At 44.1% G+C, this 18537-nt stretch overlaps 1 protein-coding gene across 5 annotated transcripts in view; it reads right to left on the reverse strand.

Moving 5' to 3' along the window:
* Positions 1–15253, reverse strand: part of LOC146890644 (transmembrane protein 192) — a 39657-nt gene extending 24404 nt beyond the window's left edge. For 2 of the 5 annotated variants that reach the window (XR_015736212.1, XM_087901059.1), the window contains exons 1-3: positions 15145–15252; positions 6535–6681; positions 4149–4413 (exon numbers count right to left, since the gene is read on the reverse strand). Coding sequence is in view for 4 of the 5 variants with exons in the window: in XM_087901059.1 (XP_087757185.1) it covers positions 4149–4413; positions 6535–6681; positions 15145–15171 (439 nt within the window). In the remaining variant the exon portion in view is untranslated. Of the gene's footprint in view, positions 1–4148; positions 4414–6534; positions 6682–14627; positions 14817–15144 lie in introns of those variants that run through there. The other 3 variants (XM_087901062.1, XM_087901060.1, XM_087901061.1) reach the window with 3 other exon arrangements.
* Positions 15254–18537: the final 3284 nt, after the last annotated feature.

Raw genomic sequence — 18537 nt, forward strand, 5'->3', positions numbered from 1 at the left:
TGAGACCATTTCTGACTACATGAGACTTTATCTCCAAAAATCAAGGAGTTAAAAATTACCTCAGTTGGAAGATGTTTGCTGGGTAAGTTTGAAGCCTTGGGTTTGGTTCCAGTATCAAAAACAATAACAGAAAGAAAAAAAAAACCCAAAACAAAGAATCTAATGTTGTAGAATAATCCTTTTATACGCAGATGGTTTTAATAAAAAGCTGAACAGCAAATAGCTAGGTAGGATTTCCAGGCACAGAGGACTCTGTGAAGAAGGGGGTGTCATGCAGGAAGTGGAGCAAGCAGCATGGGCATTACAAAGTAAGGGTGACCGAGTCACGTAACAGAACACAGATTAAAAGACAGGGGTTACTCTCAGTTACAAGAGCCAGTCAGAAGCAAGCCTAAGCGCGTTTTCATAATTAATACTAAGTCTCCATGTTGAAGACTTGCTGCAATCTGACCTTGTTTTACAACTAAGGAATTATTTCTTGGTTTTACAGAAGTATTAAACTGACTTCTTTTGCACATGTGAGAAAATATTATTTATTGGGCTAGGGCCTCAACATAGTGTAGGCTACTCTTGAATTCACCGACCATTCTCCTGGCCTCAGCCTCGTGAGGGTTGAAGCTGCATCACACCTAGCTTAGGGTCAGATTTTAAGAAGGTAAAGACCAAATAATTTCTTCATGAATTTCAAACCTAGTATTCCCAGATTCTGAAACAACTGTTTCTAGATCATTACTTGAGAATATTCTTTACTCTTATCCCATATAAAAGTAGACAAAGCAGTGAGTCTGGGACCCCCAAGGGAGTAGGTAGGCGGGAACCCTAGATCTCTGCAGGTCCAGGCGTGAGTCTGGGACCTCTGAGGAGCAGGCCTGAGCCAGGTCCTCTGTGGGTCTGGGCACACCCTAAGCTGGGGTCTCCGAGGGAGTAGATTGGAGCCCGAGACCGAGAGTGTTGCAGGAAAAACCCCAAGCTGGGGACCTCTTCAGGAAAGGATCCAGACCGAGGCTATTTACAGAAACAGGTCTGATCCTAGGCCAGAGCAGGCCTTAGGCAACAGATTCCACAGGAGTAGTACTAAGCCAGTGACCTAGGCTAGAACAGGCATGAGACAGCAAACTCCAAAGAAGCAGGAACCTGAAGCAACAAATCACAGGAATAAGACTGAGCCAGAGACGGCCTGAGGCAGTGAACTCCATAGGAGTAAGACTGAGCCAGCAACCTGGGCCTGAGTGGGCCTGGAACAGTGAACTTTATAGGAGCAATACTGAGTCAGAGACCTAGGCCAGAGCAGGCCTGAGAAAGTGAGCTCCACAGGAGCGGGGGCAGATCCAGACCAGCGACATTTACAGAAACAGGTCTGAGTCGACAACCTAGGCAAGAGAAGGCCTGAGACAGCAAACTCCACAAGAGCAGAGCAAAGTCCAGGAGCACTGAGCGACCTCCAGAAACAAGGAGTGACCAATGGGGTAACTAGAACCATTGCACTGACTGTACCATGAGGAACAACCATCTGAGCCTTGGATTTACTGACACCTAGAAGATTAATAACTAGAATCACAAACAGTTCCAAGCACACCAATTACAGGAAAACATAAGTAGACAAGGTAAGAACACATGCAACACCACTAAGAGCAATATGACACCGGTAAAACCTAAAGACTCTACAATAGCAAGACATGAACAACCAAATATAGAAGAAGCAGAAGAAAATGACCTACAAAATAACTTCAGGAGAATGTTTGAAACTCTTAAAGAGGAAATGAGAAATTCCCTCAAAGAAATGGAGGAAAAAACAAACAAAAACTTGGAAGACATCAGCAAATTCCTTAAAGAAAACAAAAAAAAAAAGCAATCAAACATATGAAAGAGTAACTTTCAAGACTTGAAAACTGAAATAGAGACAATATAAAAACACAAGCCAAGGGAATTACAGAAACAGAAATCATGAAAAAACAATCAGGAACCAAAAACGCAAGCATGAACAGCAGAATACAAGAGATGGAAGAAAGAATCTCAAGCGTTGAAGATACAATAGAGGAAATAGACTCATCAGTCAAAGAAAACATTAAATCTAATGAAAGCTTAACCCAAAATATTCAGGAAATATGAGACACCATGAAAAGACCTAGCCTAAGAATAATACGTATAAAAGAAGAAGTTCAACTCAAAAGCACAGAAAATATATTTAAAAAAATCATAGAAAACTTTGCCAACCTAAAGAAAGATATGCATATGAAGATACAAGAAGCTTACAGAACACCAAACAGTTAAATTAAAAAAAAAGAAAAAGAAAAAAGTCCCCCAGCACATAATAATCAAAACACTAAACATACAGAATAAAAAAAAATATTAAAAGTTTCAAAGGAAAAAGTCCAAGTAACATATAAAGGCAGACTTATCAGAATTACATCTGACTTTTCATTGGAGACAATGAAAGCCAGAAGGTCAAGGTCAAGCGTTATGCAGACATTAAGAGATCATAGACTCAAGCCCAGACTACTATACCCAGCAAAACTTTCAATCACCATAGAAGGACAAAACAAGATATTCCATGACAAAACCAGATTTCACCAATACCCAGCCACTAACCCAGCCCTACAAAAAATACTAGAAAAAAACCTCCAACCCAAGGAAGTTGGCTACATCTAAAAGCTCGGACAATTGAGGGTCTCATAGCAGCAAATCCCAAAAAAGGAAAAAACTCACAAATTAACATCACCAACAACGAAAACTAAATTAACAGGATATAGCAATCACTAGTCATTAATATCCCTTAATATAAATGGACACAACTCACCTATCAAAAGGCACAGTCTAGCCAATTGGATACGAAAACAGAATCCATCCTTCTTCTGCATACAAGAAACTCACCTCAACCTCAAAGAAAGACATCGCCTCAGAGTAAAGTGTTGGAAAAAAATATTCCAATCAAATGGACCTAAGAAACAAGCAGGCATAGCTATTCTAATATTTAACAAGATAGACTTCAAACTAAAATCAATCAAAAGAGATAAAGAAGGACATTTTATATTAGTCACAGGAAAAATCCATCCAGAGGAAATCTCAATACTGAACATCTATGCTCCAAATACAAGGGCACCCTCATATGTTTAAAAAAAAAAACACTTCCAAAGCTTAAATCATCCATTAAACTCTACACACTAATAGAGGGAGATTTCAACACTCCCCTCTCACCACTGGACAGGTCAGTCAGACAAAAGATTAACAGAGAAATAAAGGAACTAACAGATATTATGACTCAAATGAGTTTAATTGACATCTATAGAATATTCCATCCAAACATAAAAGAATATACCTTCTTCTCAGAACCTCATGGATTCTTCTCAAAAATTGACCACATACACGGTAACAAAACAAACATCAACAAATACAAAAAAATTGGAATAACCCCATGTATCTTATCAGATCACCATGGTTTAAAACTACAATTCACCAGCAATACTAATTCCAGAAAGCCCATAAACCCATGGAAATTAAACAATGCTCACCTGAGTCATCAATGGGTCAAAAAAGAAATAAAGGGAAATTAAAGACTTCCTAAAAAAACAAAAAAAATCAACAAAAATGACCACACAACATACCCAAATTTATGGGACACAATGAAAGCAATGTTAAGAGGAAAGTTCATTCACTAAATACCTACATAAAGAAGTTGAAAAATCCCACACAAGACAAAGTGAGATCCTATCTCAAGAACACAAAGACTGTAAAACGTTTCAAAAGGTAGGTGAGCCATAGCTCAGTGGTAGAAGCTTGCCAAGCATAACCAAAGTTTTGGTTTCAACCATGCTTCCCACCAAAAGAAAAGTTCAGAATAGGAGCTACAATATAGATCACTCTCAAAAAGAAAATATATTTGGGGACTGGAGAGGAAGTTCAGTGGCTAACAGCACTGGCTGTTCTTGCAGAGGACCTGGGTTCAATTCCCAGCACCCACAAGTCAACTCACCATTCTGGAAGTACAGGTCCAGGGAATCTGACACCTTCACACCAATGCATGTTTAATAAATACGTTAAGTAAATTTAAAGAAAGAGAATATGTTTGATTATAAAATATAATTTCACATGATTTTCTTTTATCGCCTTTGGCACTCAGGCCGAGAGGAGCTATGACATGCAGGGCTTACCAGAAGAGTGGATCATGAGGGCCAGGTTTTTGAGATGCCTCGTAGACCTGTAGATCTGGGAATAGCCCCGACTTCTGACTTTGCTGTGGTGATACTGGATGTAGCGTTCAAGAAGCAAATGCAGAATCCACAGGATGACTTTTCCAAGGATTATGACTGTCTGAACTTTCAGTGGGTTGGTGTAGCTTTCTGGGCACTTGTCTTCATTGGGATCAGGGAACAAACACAGCACCCCTGTTAAGAATGCTAAAATGACAAACACAACCTGTGGGGGGAAAAGCAGTAGGATTCCCATTAAATACGTTGGTTGCCATCAGCGCCAGTGAGAGGACTCAGTGGGAAAAGGCACTTGTCACCAAGACTGACAACCTGAGTTTGACTCCCAGGATCTCCATGGTGGAAGGAGAGAACTGAGCCCTGCGTGTTGTCCTGAGGCACACATCCCTGCATGCACACCAGGTATGAGTGTGCACACTCACACATCAATGGAATAAAGAAATTAGCAGAAATGTCTGCGTTAGGAAACAGCACAGGTCACGTCCTAGACTTACGCTACCCTACTCTACAAATGATTAGAAAACTTATTACAGTGGGTGATTGCACGCCTCTAATCTCAGCATTCAGGGAAGCAGAAGCAGGAGGATATCTGTGAGTTCGAGGCTAGGCCGGTATACAAAGTGAGTTCCAGAATAGCCAGAGATTCACATTCACCTTGTCTTTAAAAACCAAAAAGAAAAAGAAAAGAAAAAATGTTTTACCGAAAGCGTTCTGAAAAACTGGGGAAGCTGGGCAAAGAGACACATGCCTGCCATCCTAAGATGGATGGTAAATTCTAAGAAGAATGGTACTAAGAAGGATGGAAAATTCAGTGTCAGCCTGGGCGATATAGGGAGATCAAATGTCAGATTTTGAAGTGCCTGTCATCTCAAAAGCAGCTAAGGACTGGAGAGCTGGCTCAGCACTAAGAGTGCAAACAGCTCTGGCAGAGGACAGAAAGGGTTCAGTCCCCAGCACCCACTGAGGATTCTGACCCAAGCCCCAGGGGTCAGAATCTTTCTTCTAGCCTGCATGGACATCTGTACTCCACCTCCCCAACCACAGGATTAAATAAAATGTTCTTAAGAATTAATGAAAGTATGTGCAGAAGCAGGTAGGTCTCAGAGTTCTACAAATTGAGACCTTGATTTAAGGGAAAGAAAGAATTCCACGTGCATGTCCAAGTCTTGAAGACATCACCAACTGGCCCAGATGCTGGGCTCTGCTGAGCTGGACAGAGGCCACGACCCTGTAAGGTGAGGAAGCTGTGGAGCAGGGGTCTCAGAGGAGACAGGGAAAGCAGTCAGTGAATGCAGAGCTGGCTGGATGTGCTCTCTTGAACCTCACCAGTCTCCTGGGGCAGAGTCCATCTCTGTGTAGCCTGATGAACAGGGAACTTAGAAAAGGAGGGTCAGAGTATTAAATATAGATTCAATTAATTAACATTAATATGGATCTGCACACAGGCTAATGAATTAGTATATGAAATTAGCAAATGCTATGGCCTTCCTATGAAGCCCAGTATGACTTCTAACTTTGATCTTCCTGCTTCTGCCTGCTAATTATCAACATTACAGACATATTTGGGTTTTTTTGAGACAGGGTCTCACTATACAGCTCTGACCTGCCTGTACTTAATTTGTAGCTCAGACTGGCCTGAACTCAGAGATTGCCTGCCTCTGCTTTCCACGTGCTTGAAATTATAGGTGTGTGCCATCAAGCCTGGCTTTAATCATGGAATTTACTGTGTGTGTGTGAGCACTATGCTCAAGCAGGAATGTAAACACCAGAGGACAATTTCTCTCCTACCCTGTTATAGGCAGTCAATGTTTCTGTACAGGGACCAAATAGCCTGGGTGCAGGTACCTTGTGATTTCTTAGTGTGACAATCCCACTGCCACTAAGAATGCCCTTACACATGGGCAAACATCTCTACAGTAAATTCTTTGCATCTGTATGAAAACATTTACATTTTAAAAACTGATAGATGCAGCCCAAATGCCCCAACAGAGCTTATACATTGTATGTGTGTGCACACATGTGCATGTACCTGGGGCCAGAGAACAATGCACATGCTGTTCTCAGGGAGATGTCTACCTTGTTGTTCTGATCTGGAGATGGAGTCCCTCAGGATGGTCTGGGGCTCACCTCCTAGCAGACTAGGGTGGTCACAGAGTCTCAGGGTTCTTCCTGTCTTCACCTCCCCATTGTTGGGAGTGTGCTCCTTCACCCCCAGGTTTTCACATGACTTTTGGAGATGAACTCGGGTCCTCAAGCATCTTCTGACTAGACCATCTCTCCCCCTGCACGCTCGTGTGTTTGAGGAACACTAGCTCTGCAGTGAACTCACATGTATACACAACAGAAGATTCGCTATGATGACCGTGGGAAGAGGATGGAATCTGGGTACAAAGTGAGCACGTAAGGAGAGGTGTGCGGGAAGCTGGGCGTCCAGAAGGGGGTCGTCATCCATACTTTGAAGGACATCCAAGGATCCCTGTAAGGCAAAACACACACGTTATAGCCAAGACTTTCTGGGCCATGTTTCTTTTTCTCTCTCCTTTGTTTTGTTTTTATAATAAAGAGTTTTTCTGTTTAGCCTTAGCTATCCTAGAACTCACCCAGTAGGTCATGCTGGCCTCGAACCTCTGCCTCCTGAGTGCTGGGATTAACGGTATGAAATCCCACGACATGTGTCTAAGACACAACTGATACAGCTTATTTTCAATGAACATTTTAGGTTATTTGAGATCTTCTACTGTAAAAGCTGCCATAGAAACTTTGTGTAGCACACGGTAGCCTTCAACTTACGGCAGTGCCCCTGTCCTAGCCTCCTGAATGCCGGGTTCCAGGAAGGAGCCGTCACACCTGGAACTTTTTAACCCCGGATGATTTTTGTGTTGTTTGTGGCACACAACTGTGATCTCAGTATTTGGGGTAGGACAGAGTAATCCAGAATGTGAAGCTAGTAGCAGCCTAGGATACTGGGCACAACAAAATCAGCTAGGGCTATAGTGCAGAAGCTGAGTGCTCACCTTGTATATGTAACACCATAGGTTTGGTTCCCAGCACTGCAAAAACAAAACAAAACCCCCCTGGAATCTGGGGAGTAACTTAGTAGTGGAGATCTTCCACAATGCACAACACGAATGAGGTCCTGGCTCCTATGCCTTAGCACCACACAAAGCAAAAGAAAATACTGCACACATCAAAAGCAGAACAGACCCCACATAAACTCAACTTTGAAAAATTACCTCCTTTTAGGTTAATTCCCTATGACTTGTCAAAATTTTGTCTTGTTTACTTTTGTTTGTTGTTTTTGGAGACAGGGTTTCTCTGTGTAGCCCTGGCTGTCCTAGAACTCACTCTGTAGACCAGGCTGATAATGAACTCACATAGATCCGCCTGCCTCTGCCTGGAATTAAAGGTGTGTGCCACCACTGCCCAGCTGGTAAAACTTCTATTAAACAGAATCTTTCACAGAGGTGTGTCTGGCTCCTGAGTGTAGGCACTGAAATTGTGTACAACCAAGCCTGGCTTGAGACAGGGCCTTCCACTTACTATACCCCATGCTGACTCTGAACTCACTATGTAGGCCAGATTGGCTTCCTACTCATGCTTTCCAAGTAATGGAAGAACTTTTTTTTTTCTTTAAAGACAGGGTTTCCCTATTTAGTCCTGGCTAGAATGAACTTTCTCTATAGACAAGATGGCCTCTAACTCAAAGAAATCCACCTACTTCTACATCCTAAGTGCTGGGATTTAAAGGTGTGTCACCACACTTAGCCCCATAAAAGTGGTTTTTTCTTTTTCTTTCTTTCCCTTTTTTTTTTCTTTTGATATAGGGTCTCTCTACATAGCCCTCTATGTCCCAGTACTCACTATGTAGACCAGGCTAGCCTGAAACTCAGAGATCCATGTGCCTCTGCCTCTGGATTCCAGAGTTAAAAATGTACAGCACCATGCTCAACTATTCCATTATCTCTATAACTCCAGAACAAAGTAATACATGCTGTAATTTAAGCAACCCACTTTTTTGTTTTAATTGCAATAAGGTTTCCTCCCTATTTTGCTCAAGCTGGTCTCAAACTCCTGGCTAAGGCAATCCTCTAGTCTCCAAACACTTCAAGTATTGAGGTTACAGGTATATGCCACCATGTCCAGTTTCAACCAATTTCATTAAACCTTCAAAATGTACAGTTAGGAAGCCTCACCCAAGCCAAGGAGCAATTGGTGGCTGCTGAGGGAGGAAAAGTAACTTTGTTCAGAAGTTTGGCTGCTGTCAGACTGACCATGCTCAAGTAGATGGTATCACACCCATGGTCAGGCAGGCGGCAGATTAAAGCTTGTCTTAATATAAAGATTATATAAAAATGAGAGGAGAAAGACGACATGGAGGTGGTAAGGGAACCATGCAGGGGGAAGAGTGAAATCACAGGGAGGATGAGGGGTGGATGTGATCAACCACACATTGCATGCATGTATAGCCTAGGCTGGCCTCAAATTCACTATGTGGCTGAAGCTAGATTTGAACTCCTGATCCTCCTGCCTCTACCCACGAGAAATATAGGCACACACCACCATGCTAGGCCACAGATGCAATTATTAAACTGCCTGCTATCCCACAGTACTTTGGAAATCGGCCTTATGAAGAATGCCTTATAGAAAGCCTGGCAGAGGGGAGAGCTCAGTGGTAAGTGTTCACCTAGCCTGTGTGAGACACTGGGGTCTGTCCCCAGCACCACCCCATTTCCCCCAAAAGTAACTAAAACAAGCTTTTGATTTTAACAGAAACAGTCTAAGTACCAGCAGAATCATCAGCCAGTGGAACCATTAAGGAGACATCAGTTGTAGGAATCAGTCTCCACAAAAACGTCTAGCTGTCAGTCACTGAAGCAGCGAACAGAAGCTGAGTCCTGGGTGGTAACCTAAAAATGTCAGTCATGTTTAAAGGTGCTGTTTCTGCAGTCACATCACTTCCCGTTTTCCTCTGCACACAAACGAGGCACATCAGTCTCAGACCTTAGTAGACCCTGTGATGTATGGAGCAGTGACACCTGCCTATAATCTCAGCACTTGGGAGTGGAGGCCATCAAAGGTTAGCCTGAACTACATAATGAGTTCAAGGCTGGCAAGTTAGTGAGATCCTGTCTCAAGAAGAATAAAGAAGGGTGGAGCCATAGCTCAGCAGTTAGAGCATGTGTTGCTTTTCTAGAGGACCTGAGTTTGGTTCCCAGCACCCATATGGTGGGTCACAACCGAGTGTAACCCCTGGTCCTGAGTTCCAGGGGACCTAGTACTTTCCTGACTTCCTCAGGAATGTACATGGGACACATACAAGCATACAGTCCAAATACTCACATAGATACAATAAATTAACACACACAAACACACTTCATTTTACAGAGTAAAGGAAAATGGGGGATGAAAATAGTTCAACAGTAGACCTCTTGCCTAGCATGTGTGAGGTCCTGGGTTCAATATGCAGTACTAAATTTAAATATGGTAATCCAAAGTATAACCCAGATTTGGGGTGTTGCTCACTTTGGTACCCTTTGTACCACACAACTACATTACTTGGAACCTCCCACTTTATTTGCCACAATCTGGTATAATACTGATGATTTTGTGTCTTGAGATGGGGTCTCTCTAGGGAGGTCTGGCTGGCCACGAACTTGCTGGCTTTAACTCGACTTGTGGCGAGCCTCTTGCCTTTGCCTCTCAGCAATGGGATAGCAAGCACACATCACAAGGCTGGCTTACAATGCTGGCTGTTTCTGTTCTCAGCACTCTCCTCGAACATGTTCTCTAGCGGAAGGATGTGGAACCTTAGCAACTTGCCCCTCACCTCTGAGCATGCTTATAGGCGCTGATGGGGAAATTCCACCCAGGGAGCCTTCCTGGACACCTAGAGATCTAGAGCATGTCATGTCTCGGTTTCCAAAGTGTCATGTGTAGTTCCCCTATCTATCCAATTTTTGCTCCTCCATTGTTATTTTTTCCAAGGCCTTCCTATTTACCTATTTATCTACCTTTCCTGGTAGACGATATTGGATTTACCAGTTCCCCACCTCTTGCTCATCTGTCTTAGGGGCATACTCAGCAAACACTAGTGCATGAATCAATATATGTTCCACATCTGTCTTTGTGGGTTTTCACAACTCACTCACGGGCATCAATTGTTCATCGGGAGAAGCAATAAGAACACAGGGAGGCAGTGCCAACTCTGACTAGAGGGGTAAGAGCTATGGCTCTGGATAAAAGTTAAACTGAGATGAAATTCAAGTCCTATTGCATTCCGGCTGTGGGTAAGTTACATCACATCTCTATTTCTCAGTTTCCTCATCTTTGGTTTTTTGTTTTCCTTTTGAGATTTACTTTTCATTTTATGTGTAGGTTTGTATGCATATCACATACATGTTAGTGTCAAATGAGGCCAGCAGAAGGCACCAGAATCCCTGGAGCTGGAGTTACAAAACATGGTGATGCAGGGGATGTGGGTGTTGGGAACTGAACCTGGAACCTCTGCAAAACTACGTGCATTTTTAACCAACAAGCAACCTCTCCAGCCTCAGTTTCCTCCTCTTTAAAAAAACCACTAATAATAGCACCTGTGCCCAAACTTGAGTAGGAAAATTAAATGGATTACTACACAGAAACCACTTAGTACAGCACTAAGAACAGGTACTGACTGAGCAGTCAACAAGTGAGCCTTTATTTTGTTTTAATTTTGGTTCTTTGAAACACAGTTTCTCTTTGAAGCCCCGGCTGTCCCAGAACTCACTCTGTAGACCAGGCTGACCTCAACTCAGAGATCTGCCGGCCTCTGCTACAGGAGTGGTGAGATTACAGGTATGTGCCACCACCACCCAGAGTCATTATATTTAAAAAAAAAAAATCTAGATAACCCTGTTTGTCTGAAACTCACTGGGTAGCCAGACTTGTTTTAAGCTCTCATAGACCTACCTCCTTCTGCCTCCCAAATGCTGGAACTAAAGACAGGTACCACTATGTCTGGCCTCTATCAGCTTTTTTTCCCCTTTTTGGAGACAGGGTCAGGGACCAGCCTGGATGAAAACACCTCTTGCCAGGGTAGGGGCTTGGGGATCAGAAATATTAGTAAAGAATATGAATACAAGTTTAAAAATAATCAAACAGAAAAACATAGAATAGTACCAGGAGGGCATCCCAGTGAATACTGAAACTGTCTTCATTTAATTTTTCATATGCTATAAAAACCCTGATACAAAAGGGGAAAAACGCAACACAAGACTGCTTTAACATGATACAAAGGACAAGAACAGCTCATTGCTTTAACACTTTGAGACATCAAATCATTAACATTCTGTTGTTTAGACAGTGAAGCCTCTCTAGACCAAGTATCCTGAAAGCAGTCACTCCCCAGGAAACCTCATATTACAAAAGGCACAGAAGTACGCTTGCACACCCTAACCATCTGTCAGGATGGAGTGGATCTCCCGGTACGACCATCTTCATGTCAAAAGAACCAAGTAACCACATCCTGATTCAGAATGTGTAGCCCTGATTGTTAACAATTGAGCAACTTCAAACTCTCTGACCTTCAGACAAGGTAGAAATAGGCTCATATTTTTGGGCCTCAAGACAGGATCTCAAAATGTATTGAAGGCTAGTCTTGAGTTTGAGATCTTCCCACCTTCACGTCCTGGGCTCTGGGATTTGATTATTAATTAACCAGTTGGTTATTTTGTGGCACTGAGGATGGAACTAAGCCTTCCATGTTAGACCAGGGCTCTGTCTTTGAGATACATTCCAGCCTTTCAGTATCCTGGCCTCAGGAATTTTCCTCACTGCTGTCCAGAGTTTATTCTCCCAAAACCTGTGTCTCCCCATTACCCTCGGGATGGAGCCCAAATTCATCCCGCTAGCTGTGCTATGGAAGAGCAGAATTCTACTCTTCAGGCCGTATCTGTCAGCACTCCTCTTCCTCAGGCCCAGGGAATCCTGCCATCTCTGTTCCACTTGTTCTCCCCCCACCACACCTGTCACAACAAACCATCACGGTCTCCCTGACTCAGTCCCAGCTCATCATCTGACAAGTGGAGCTGGGTCAACTTCAAGCTTTTGAACATGTAGAAAAGTCTGATTTTCTCTGCCATTTCTAGCCATTTCTGTGTTGTTTCTGAATCACTTTCAATCTACTTTGAAAGTAGTCCCATTTTTTTCTGTCTTCTTACAAGTCTGCTTTTTAATTTTTTTCAAAATCTAGAACCTCCTGCATGTGAAGCAAATGCTCTGACACTGAGCTACATCCTCATAACCCCAAATTATTCCTTCATCTCCTCGATCTTGGCCTACAACTCTCTAAGGGCAAGTATGGCCTTGAACTTATGACTCTCCTGCCCTTACCTCCTTAGAGCTAGGCTTACAGATGTGTGTGGCCATGCCTGGCTTATGTGGTGGTGCTAAGGACTGAGTTCAGGCTATGAGCAAGTTAGGCAAGTAAGAACTCTACCAAGTAGGCCCAATCCATTTCCACTACTTACACAAGAGTGAATTACCACCAAAGAATTCACCTATTGTTTTGGCTCAGGTACTATTTCTTGACTTTTGTTTTTTCAGTAACTACTTCCTTTGGGGACCCGATGACGATGTTGCATTAAGCCTTACTGGGACCCAAGTATCGTGGCCACGCTTGTTTGTAATCTCAGCACATGGGAAGCCTCAGCAGAAGGATCACTGTGACCCTGAGTTACATAGTGTGGACCTGTAAAAAACCAAAAACTATGCGGCAATATCTTTAAATATTCTTCCTCTCCCTCTCTTGGTCTGAGAATAGTCAGAGAACAAAAGATGCTTTGTCCAGTGGTGCTGGAGAATTGTCTGTATTCTGTTAATCATGTTTTAAATAAACGCTGATTGGCCAGGCAGGGAGTATAGGCAGGTCAACCAGACAGGAAATAGAGGCGGAGTAATGAGAACAAGAGAATTCTGGGAAGGAGGAAGCCCATTCCTCACATTCCTGCCTAGACCACGGAAGAAGCAAGATGTAACTTGCCCAGCTGAGAAAGGTACCAATCCATGTGGCTAACATAGTTAAGGATAATGGGGTGATATACATTAAAGGAGCTAATACGAAGCCTGAGCTAATGGGCCAATCACTCTATAATCTTATGGCGACCTCTGTGTGATTTTCTCTGAGACTAAACGGCTGGGGGGCTGGGTGGGACAGAAACCCCAACAAGCCCGGCTCCTCATGTTACAGTCCAGTATGCTCTCCACGAGAAGGGCAAAGGAAAGACGGACACTAGGTAAGGTGATAGCTGCAGTCACCCCAGTGTAGACTTGAAAATGACTCCTATCACTTAAGACACTTTGAGCTGCCCTCATTTGGGTTCTTATAGAGGCCTGGGTGTTAATTAATCCAAACTGGCACCAAGTCCTTCCTTTAATAAATGAGCCATTCAGTCACCAACTCACTTAATTCCCTGGGCTTGCAACATAGTCCATGTATTCAGCTTACTAAATGTGCAATTTTTTATCTACAAAATCCCAAAAGCAGGCAACCTCCTCAGGTCCACAGTAATTCAGCTGTTTAACTGCTGGTGAAATAACCATCAACAATTGCTTGTTGAAAGAAATATCTAGGACTGTACTCCCGAAACTTACCTATCCAAGAACTCCAGGGCAGTTTAGCACCAGCTAAGAAATATTGCTTAAGGTTTTCCTAAACCAATTATTTTCCTCTTACATACTTATTTCTTCCATAATGGCCAATCCCTGAAATCTAACTCTTGAAATTTCAAAAACAATGGGCTTTGCTTTAAATATACATGACTCTTAAGTTTTTAAGTCTTAATCATTTTTCCATTTTCTCACTTAAAAGAACTAAAATTAGATTTAAGTTTTAGTCCTAATGTTAAAAACATATTTATTTCATCAAGAAAATTTAGTTAGGTGTGATGGGGTATACCCGTTATCCAGCACTAAAGAGGTCAAGTCAGGGAATAGTTCGGCAAGTCTGAGGCAAGGCTAGGCTACATAATGAGACCAGGCCAGCTAGGGCCACATAGCAAGTCTAAGTAAATGACTGCAGGAACCAGTACACAAGAATCTAAGCTCTGATAGTTCTAGAATCTTGCCTTTCTAAATGTACTTTTGCACTAAGACTACGGAAATGTTCTTATTAGTTATTAGCTCAGGGCAGTGTGCTAACATAATGTCAGCCTTGTATTTCTCAAGGGTAGGAATTTTCAAGCGCGCGTTTCCTCCCACAGTGTCTCCCCCCCCCCTCCCAGTTTCAAATAAACATTTAATCACACTGTCTTAATAAACTTTCAAACAAGATTTTTGCAATTGTATTATCGTTCTACACTGGCTACACCATGAACGGGGCCACCGGATACTTAAAAAAAAAAAAAAGTCAAATTCGCATCTAAGATTAAAACATCTTTCTGTTCCTACCATGCCTACATTCAAAACAGCACGTGATACTGTTGTTCTCCAATCTGGGTTCCGGGGAGATGAGAGCTACAGGTCGTCCCCGAGGGATGCTGGAGTTCGGCCCCCCGCACCGCAGCCACCCCAGCTCCCCGGCCCTCTCCAGGCACCACAGAGGGCCCACGGGAGTCTGGATCACCGGGGGGGCTCGCGAGCCGAGCCCGGCCTGTCACTCTCTCTCAGGAAGGCCTGTCAAGCCCAGCGCGGGTCACGTGAAGCTCCCAGTTCCGGAACCAGCGCCGCGCGCCGCACGTGAGCCGCCGACTGAAGGGACCCCCGCGCCCACCCCGCCGCGTCCCTCCGGCTTCCACCCGGAAAGGCGTCCCGGCTGCGGTCCCCGCCCGGAGGTCACCCCGTCCCCCAGCGTCCCCTCGGGTCCAGGCCGCGGCGGTTCAGGGTAGCTCCCAGCGCGCAGTCTCCGCCCCCTGAGCCCGGCATAGGAAGCGGGGATGGCGGGGCCAGGGCTCGGCGCCTCACTCACGTCCTCCAGTCTGCCGCCCGCCGCCATGTCCCGCCGTCGCGCGCCGGCGCCACGCCAGCCTGACCTCTCCACCGGCGCCCGGGCGCCACGGCCCCGGACGGTCGCACCTTCTCCGACCTGCGCGCCCCCGCCCCGGACACACCCACTTCTGCGGCCGGCTACGCCCCGCCTGCCCAAAGCCACGCCCTCTGCCGGGCAGCAGCCAGGGGCGTGGTCCTCCCGCCCGACTCCCCCGAGGCCGCGTTCTCAACTAGGCGCCTCTTGCGGGACGGGGAACGTGCATAGTCCTTAAACCGTTGCTTCATCTGTTTATCAGAGATTTGGCAATTAAAGGATGAATTTCTTGGTGCAACCGTTTGAACATTTTCGGCAAACACATCTCTTTAAAACATTAGTTTATTTCTGTTGCACAGTTTTTTGTTTGCAGCAATAGCTCTATGTTTGGAAAAAGACGCAGTAAAATCCTAGCTCCACCTGTAGACAGACTGGACTAGAATAAAGATTCCAGTTTCTGCAGCACGTTTGATAGATGTCTCCACAGAGGAGCAAAGACGTCAGGGGTTTTGTTTCTGTTGCCCCCTCCTCTCTCTTTTTGAAAGAAGGTTTCTCTAAAGAGTACTGTCTGTCTTGGAACTCACTAGGTAGAACAGGCTGGACTTGAACTCTCAGAGATTCTCTGTCTCTGTCTCCCGAGTGCTCTGATTAAAGACGTGTGGCCACCACCCTTGCCCAAGAGTCTGTCTGTTCTTTTCTTCCACCACGTGAGTCCCGGGCTTGGTAGCAGGGGCCATTTCCCAGCCTGAGTTTGTTTTGCTTTTTTAATTAAAACAAGGTCTTGTGTTATTCCTGCTGACCTCGAACTTGATGTTCGTTGAAACTGGCCTTGAATTCCTGGTCCTCCGGCCTTCACCCATCGACACCTGGCATTACTAGTGTACACCATCAACCCCATGAGTTTTGTTTTATATACAAAGTATTTCTTTTAAAATTGTCTTTATGTGTATGAGTGTTCACTTGCATGTGTATCTGTGCACTATGTGCTTGCTGTTGTTCAGGGAAGCCAGAAGAGGTCATTGGATCTTCTGGTGCTGCAGGGAGAGACAGTTGTGAGCTGCCATGTGGGTGCTGGGAATCAAACCCAGGTCCTCTGAGTTAGTGCATTGGAGTTTTCATTACATAAATGGAACCAAACAGGGGAGCTGGGTGTAGTGGCACACATCCTTAGTCCTAGGACTTAGTGGAGGTGGGAGGATTGAGTTCAAGGCCACGCTTTGCTTTATGATGAGTTCGAGGCAAACCTGGGCTACCTGAGACTATCTCATGAAGAAATAAACAGGGCTGTGGGGAAGAGTTCTCAAGGACTGTGGGTGATGATGATTGGGGCGAAAGTGTCATTGATGCCGAGCACACTGGACCTCAGGACAATGACTGGACTTGTCCATCGGAAAGAATGCCTGTCCCCCTGTCCCAGAACAGCTAGACGAAGCTCGTTGCTTCCTTTTCTCCCTCGGAAGCCTCTCTGCAGCCACTGGAAAAGAACAACCTTGAAAACCTCAAAGCATTTTCCCTTATTACTGTACAGTTTTAATTGGCCTTTATTCTTTTTTTAGAAAGCTTCTACTGGCATCTGTTAATTATATGTAATGATAGGTTTCAATTTCATACATGTGTCTGATCATATTCAGCACTCATGTCTTCTCCTGTACCCTCCCTCTGAGTCCCTGCCTTTCCCCAAGGAGTCCCATTTCTGGTTTCATGTCTGTGGTGTGTGTGTGATATGTGTGGATGTGTGTGTGTGTGTGTGTGTGTGTGTGTGATGTGCATGTGTGGTGTGTGAGTGTGATGTATGTGTGTTTGGTGTGTGTGCTATGTGTGTGTGATGTGTGTGGTGTGTGCGATGTTTGTGTGTATATGTGTGGTGTGTGATATGTGTGTATGCTGTGTGTGATATGCATGTGTGGTATGTGTGTGATATATGTGTGTTTGGTGTATGTGATGTGTGTGTAATGTATGAGTGTGTGATGTGTGCTTGTGTGTATGATGCTGTGAATTTAGGATTACATACTTGCAGGAACATGTGTCACTTACCAATCCCTCCACTCCTGAAGAATCTTTCTCTCTCCTTTACATTTATTCCTTTGTTTTGTTTTGTCTTATTTTCAAGACAGGGTTTCTTTGTGTATCCCTGGCTGCCCGCAATCACTCTGTAGACTAGGCTGGCATTGAACTCACAGAGATCCACCTGCCTCTGCACCTAGTGCAGGGACTAAAGGAGTGCTCCGCCACCACCCATCTTTGACTTTTCTTCTTTATTAAGTAAGAATAAGGAATGTTAGGACATAGAGTATCTTAGCAGGTAAAGGTGCATGCTTTGCTAGCCTGGCCTGGTGACTTGAGTTCAATTCCCAAAACTCATGTAAAGGTAGCAGGAGGGAATCTACTCTACAATGTTATCCTTTGACCCCATGTATAACCATGCTTTGGGTACCCCTACCCCACAAAATAGCAAAAAAGATAAAAATCTAAATACATTTGAAAAATCAGAAAACTTAAATTCAGAGATCTAGTTTAGCAGTTAGACTTTTTTCTTTTGCTTTTCGATGCAGAATCTTGTGTAGCCAAGGCTGGCCTCTGATGTGGGATTCCCCTCTGTATGCTGTCTTAGGCCTGTGATAAAGCTAGGTGGGGAAAACTAACCTGAATGCTGGGAGAATGGAGGCAAAGTCAAGAAGAAGTCATGGAGCCTCCACCAGAGATAGACAAGGTGGAACCTTGCTGGTAGGCCATGAACCTCATGGTAAAATATAAAATAATGGAAATGGGTTAAATTAAGATGTAAAAGCTAGCCAATAAGAAGCTAGAGATAATGGGCCAAGCAGTGATTTAAATAAAATGGTTTCTGTGTGATTATTTCAGGAGTCTGGATAGCCGGAAAACAAACAAGGGGCCTCCTTACAACAGGCCTCCCATTCAATACATAACCAGAGATGATCTTGACCTCCTGACCCTCCTACTTTCATCTCAAGTGCTAAGATTACAGACCTGGGCCACCACCTCCAGCTTAGATGCTAACTTTTAACTTTTTTCTTTTTCTTTTTGACTTGGATCCCAGTAATGATTGCTTCCTCCAGTCACTAAGAGTATCGTGGTTGTCTTGTTCTCACGACTGAAGGGCGCATCTTGAATCACACAGCTCAGCAGACAACTTACAATCAGTAGTGGCTGGGCTCAAAGAGAAGTGAGGGCAAAGTTATAGACATTAGATACTACCGGAAGGTCGGGAGTGGGAAGCATGGGAGGCAGAAGAATGGTTAGAGAGCTATGAGAAGGGCAAACGGAGAGAAGTAAGTGACAAGGAGCAGAGCAAGGTACTGATGCAGGTTGAGAATCTCC

The sequence above is a fragment of the Myodes glareolus genome, chromosome 23 (genome assembly GCF_982192425.1).
Source record: "Myodes glareolus chromosome 23, mMyoGla1.1, whole genome shotgun sequence".
Taxonomy (NCBI): domain Eukaryota; kingdom Metazoa; phylum Chordata; class Mammalia; order Rodentia; family Cricetidae; genus Myodes; species Myodes glareolus.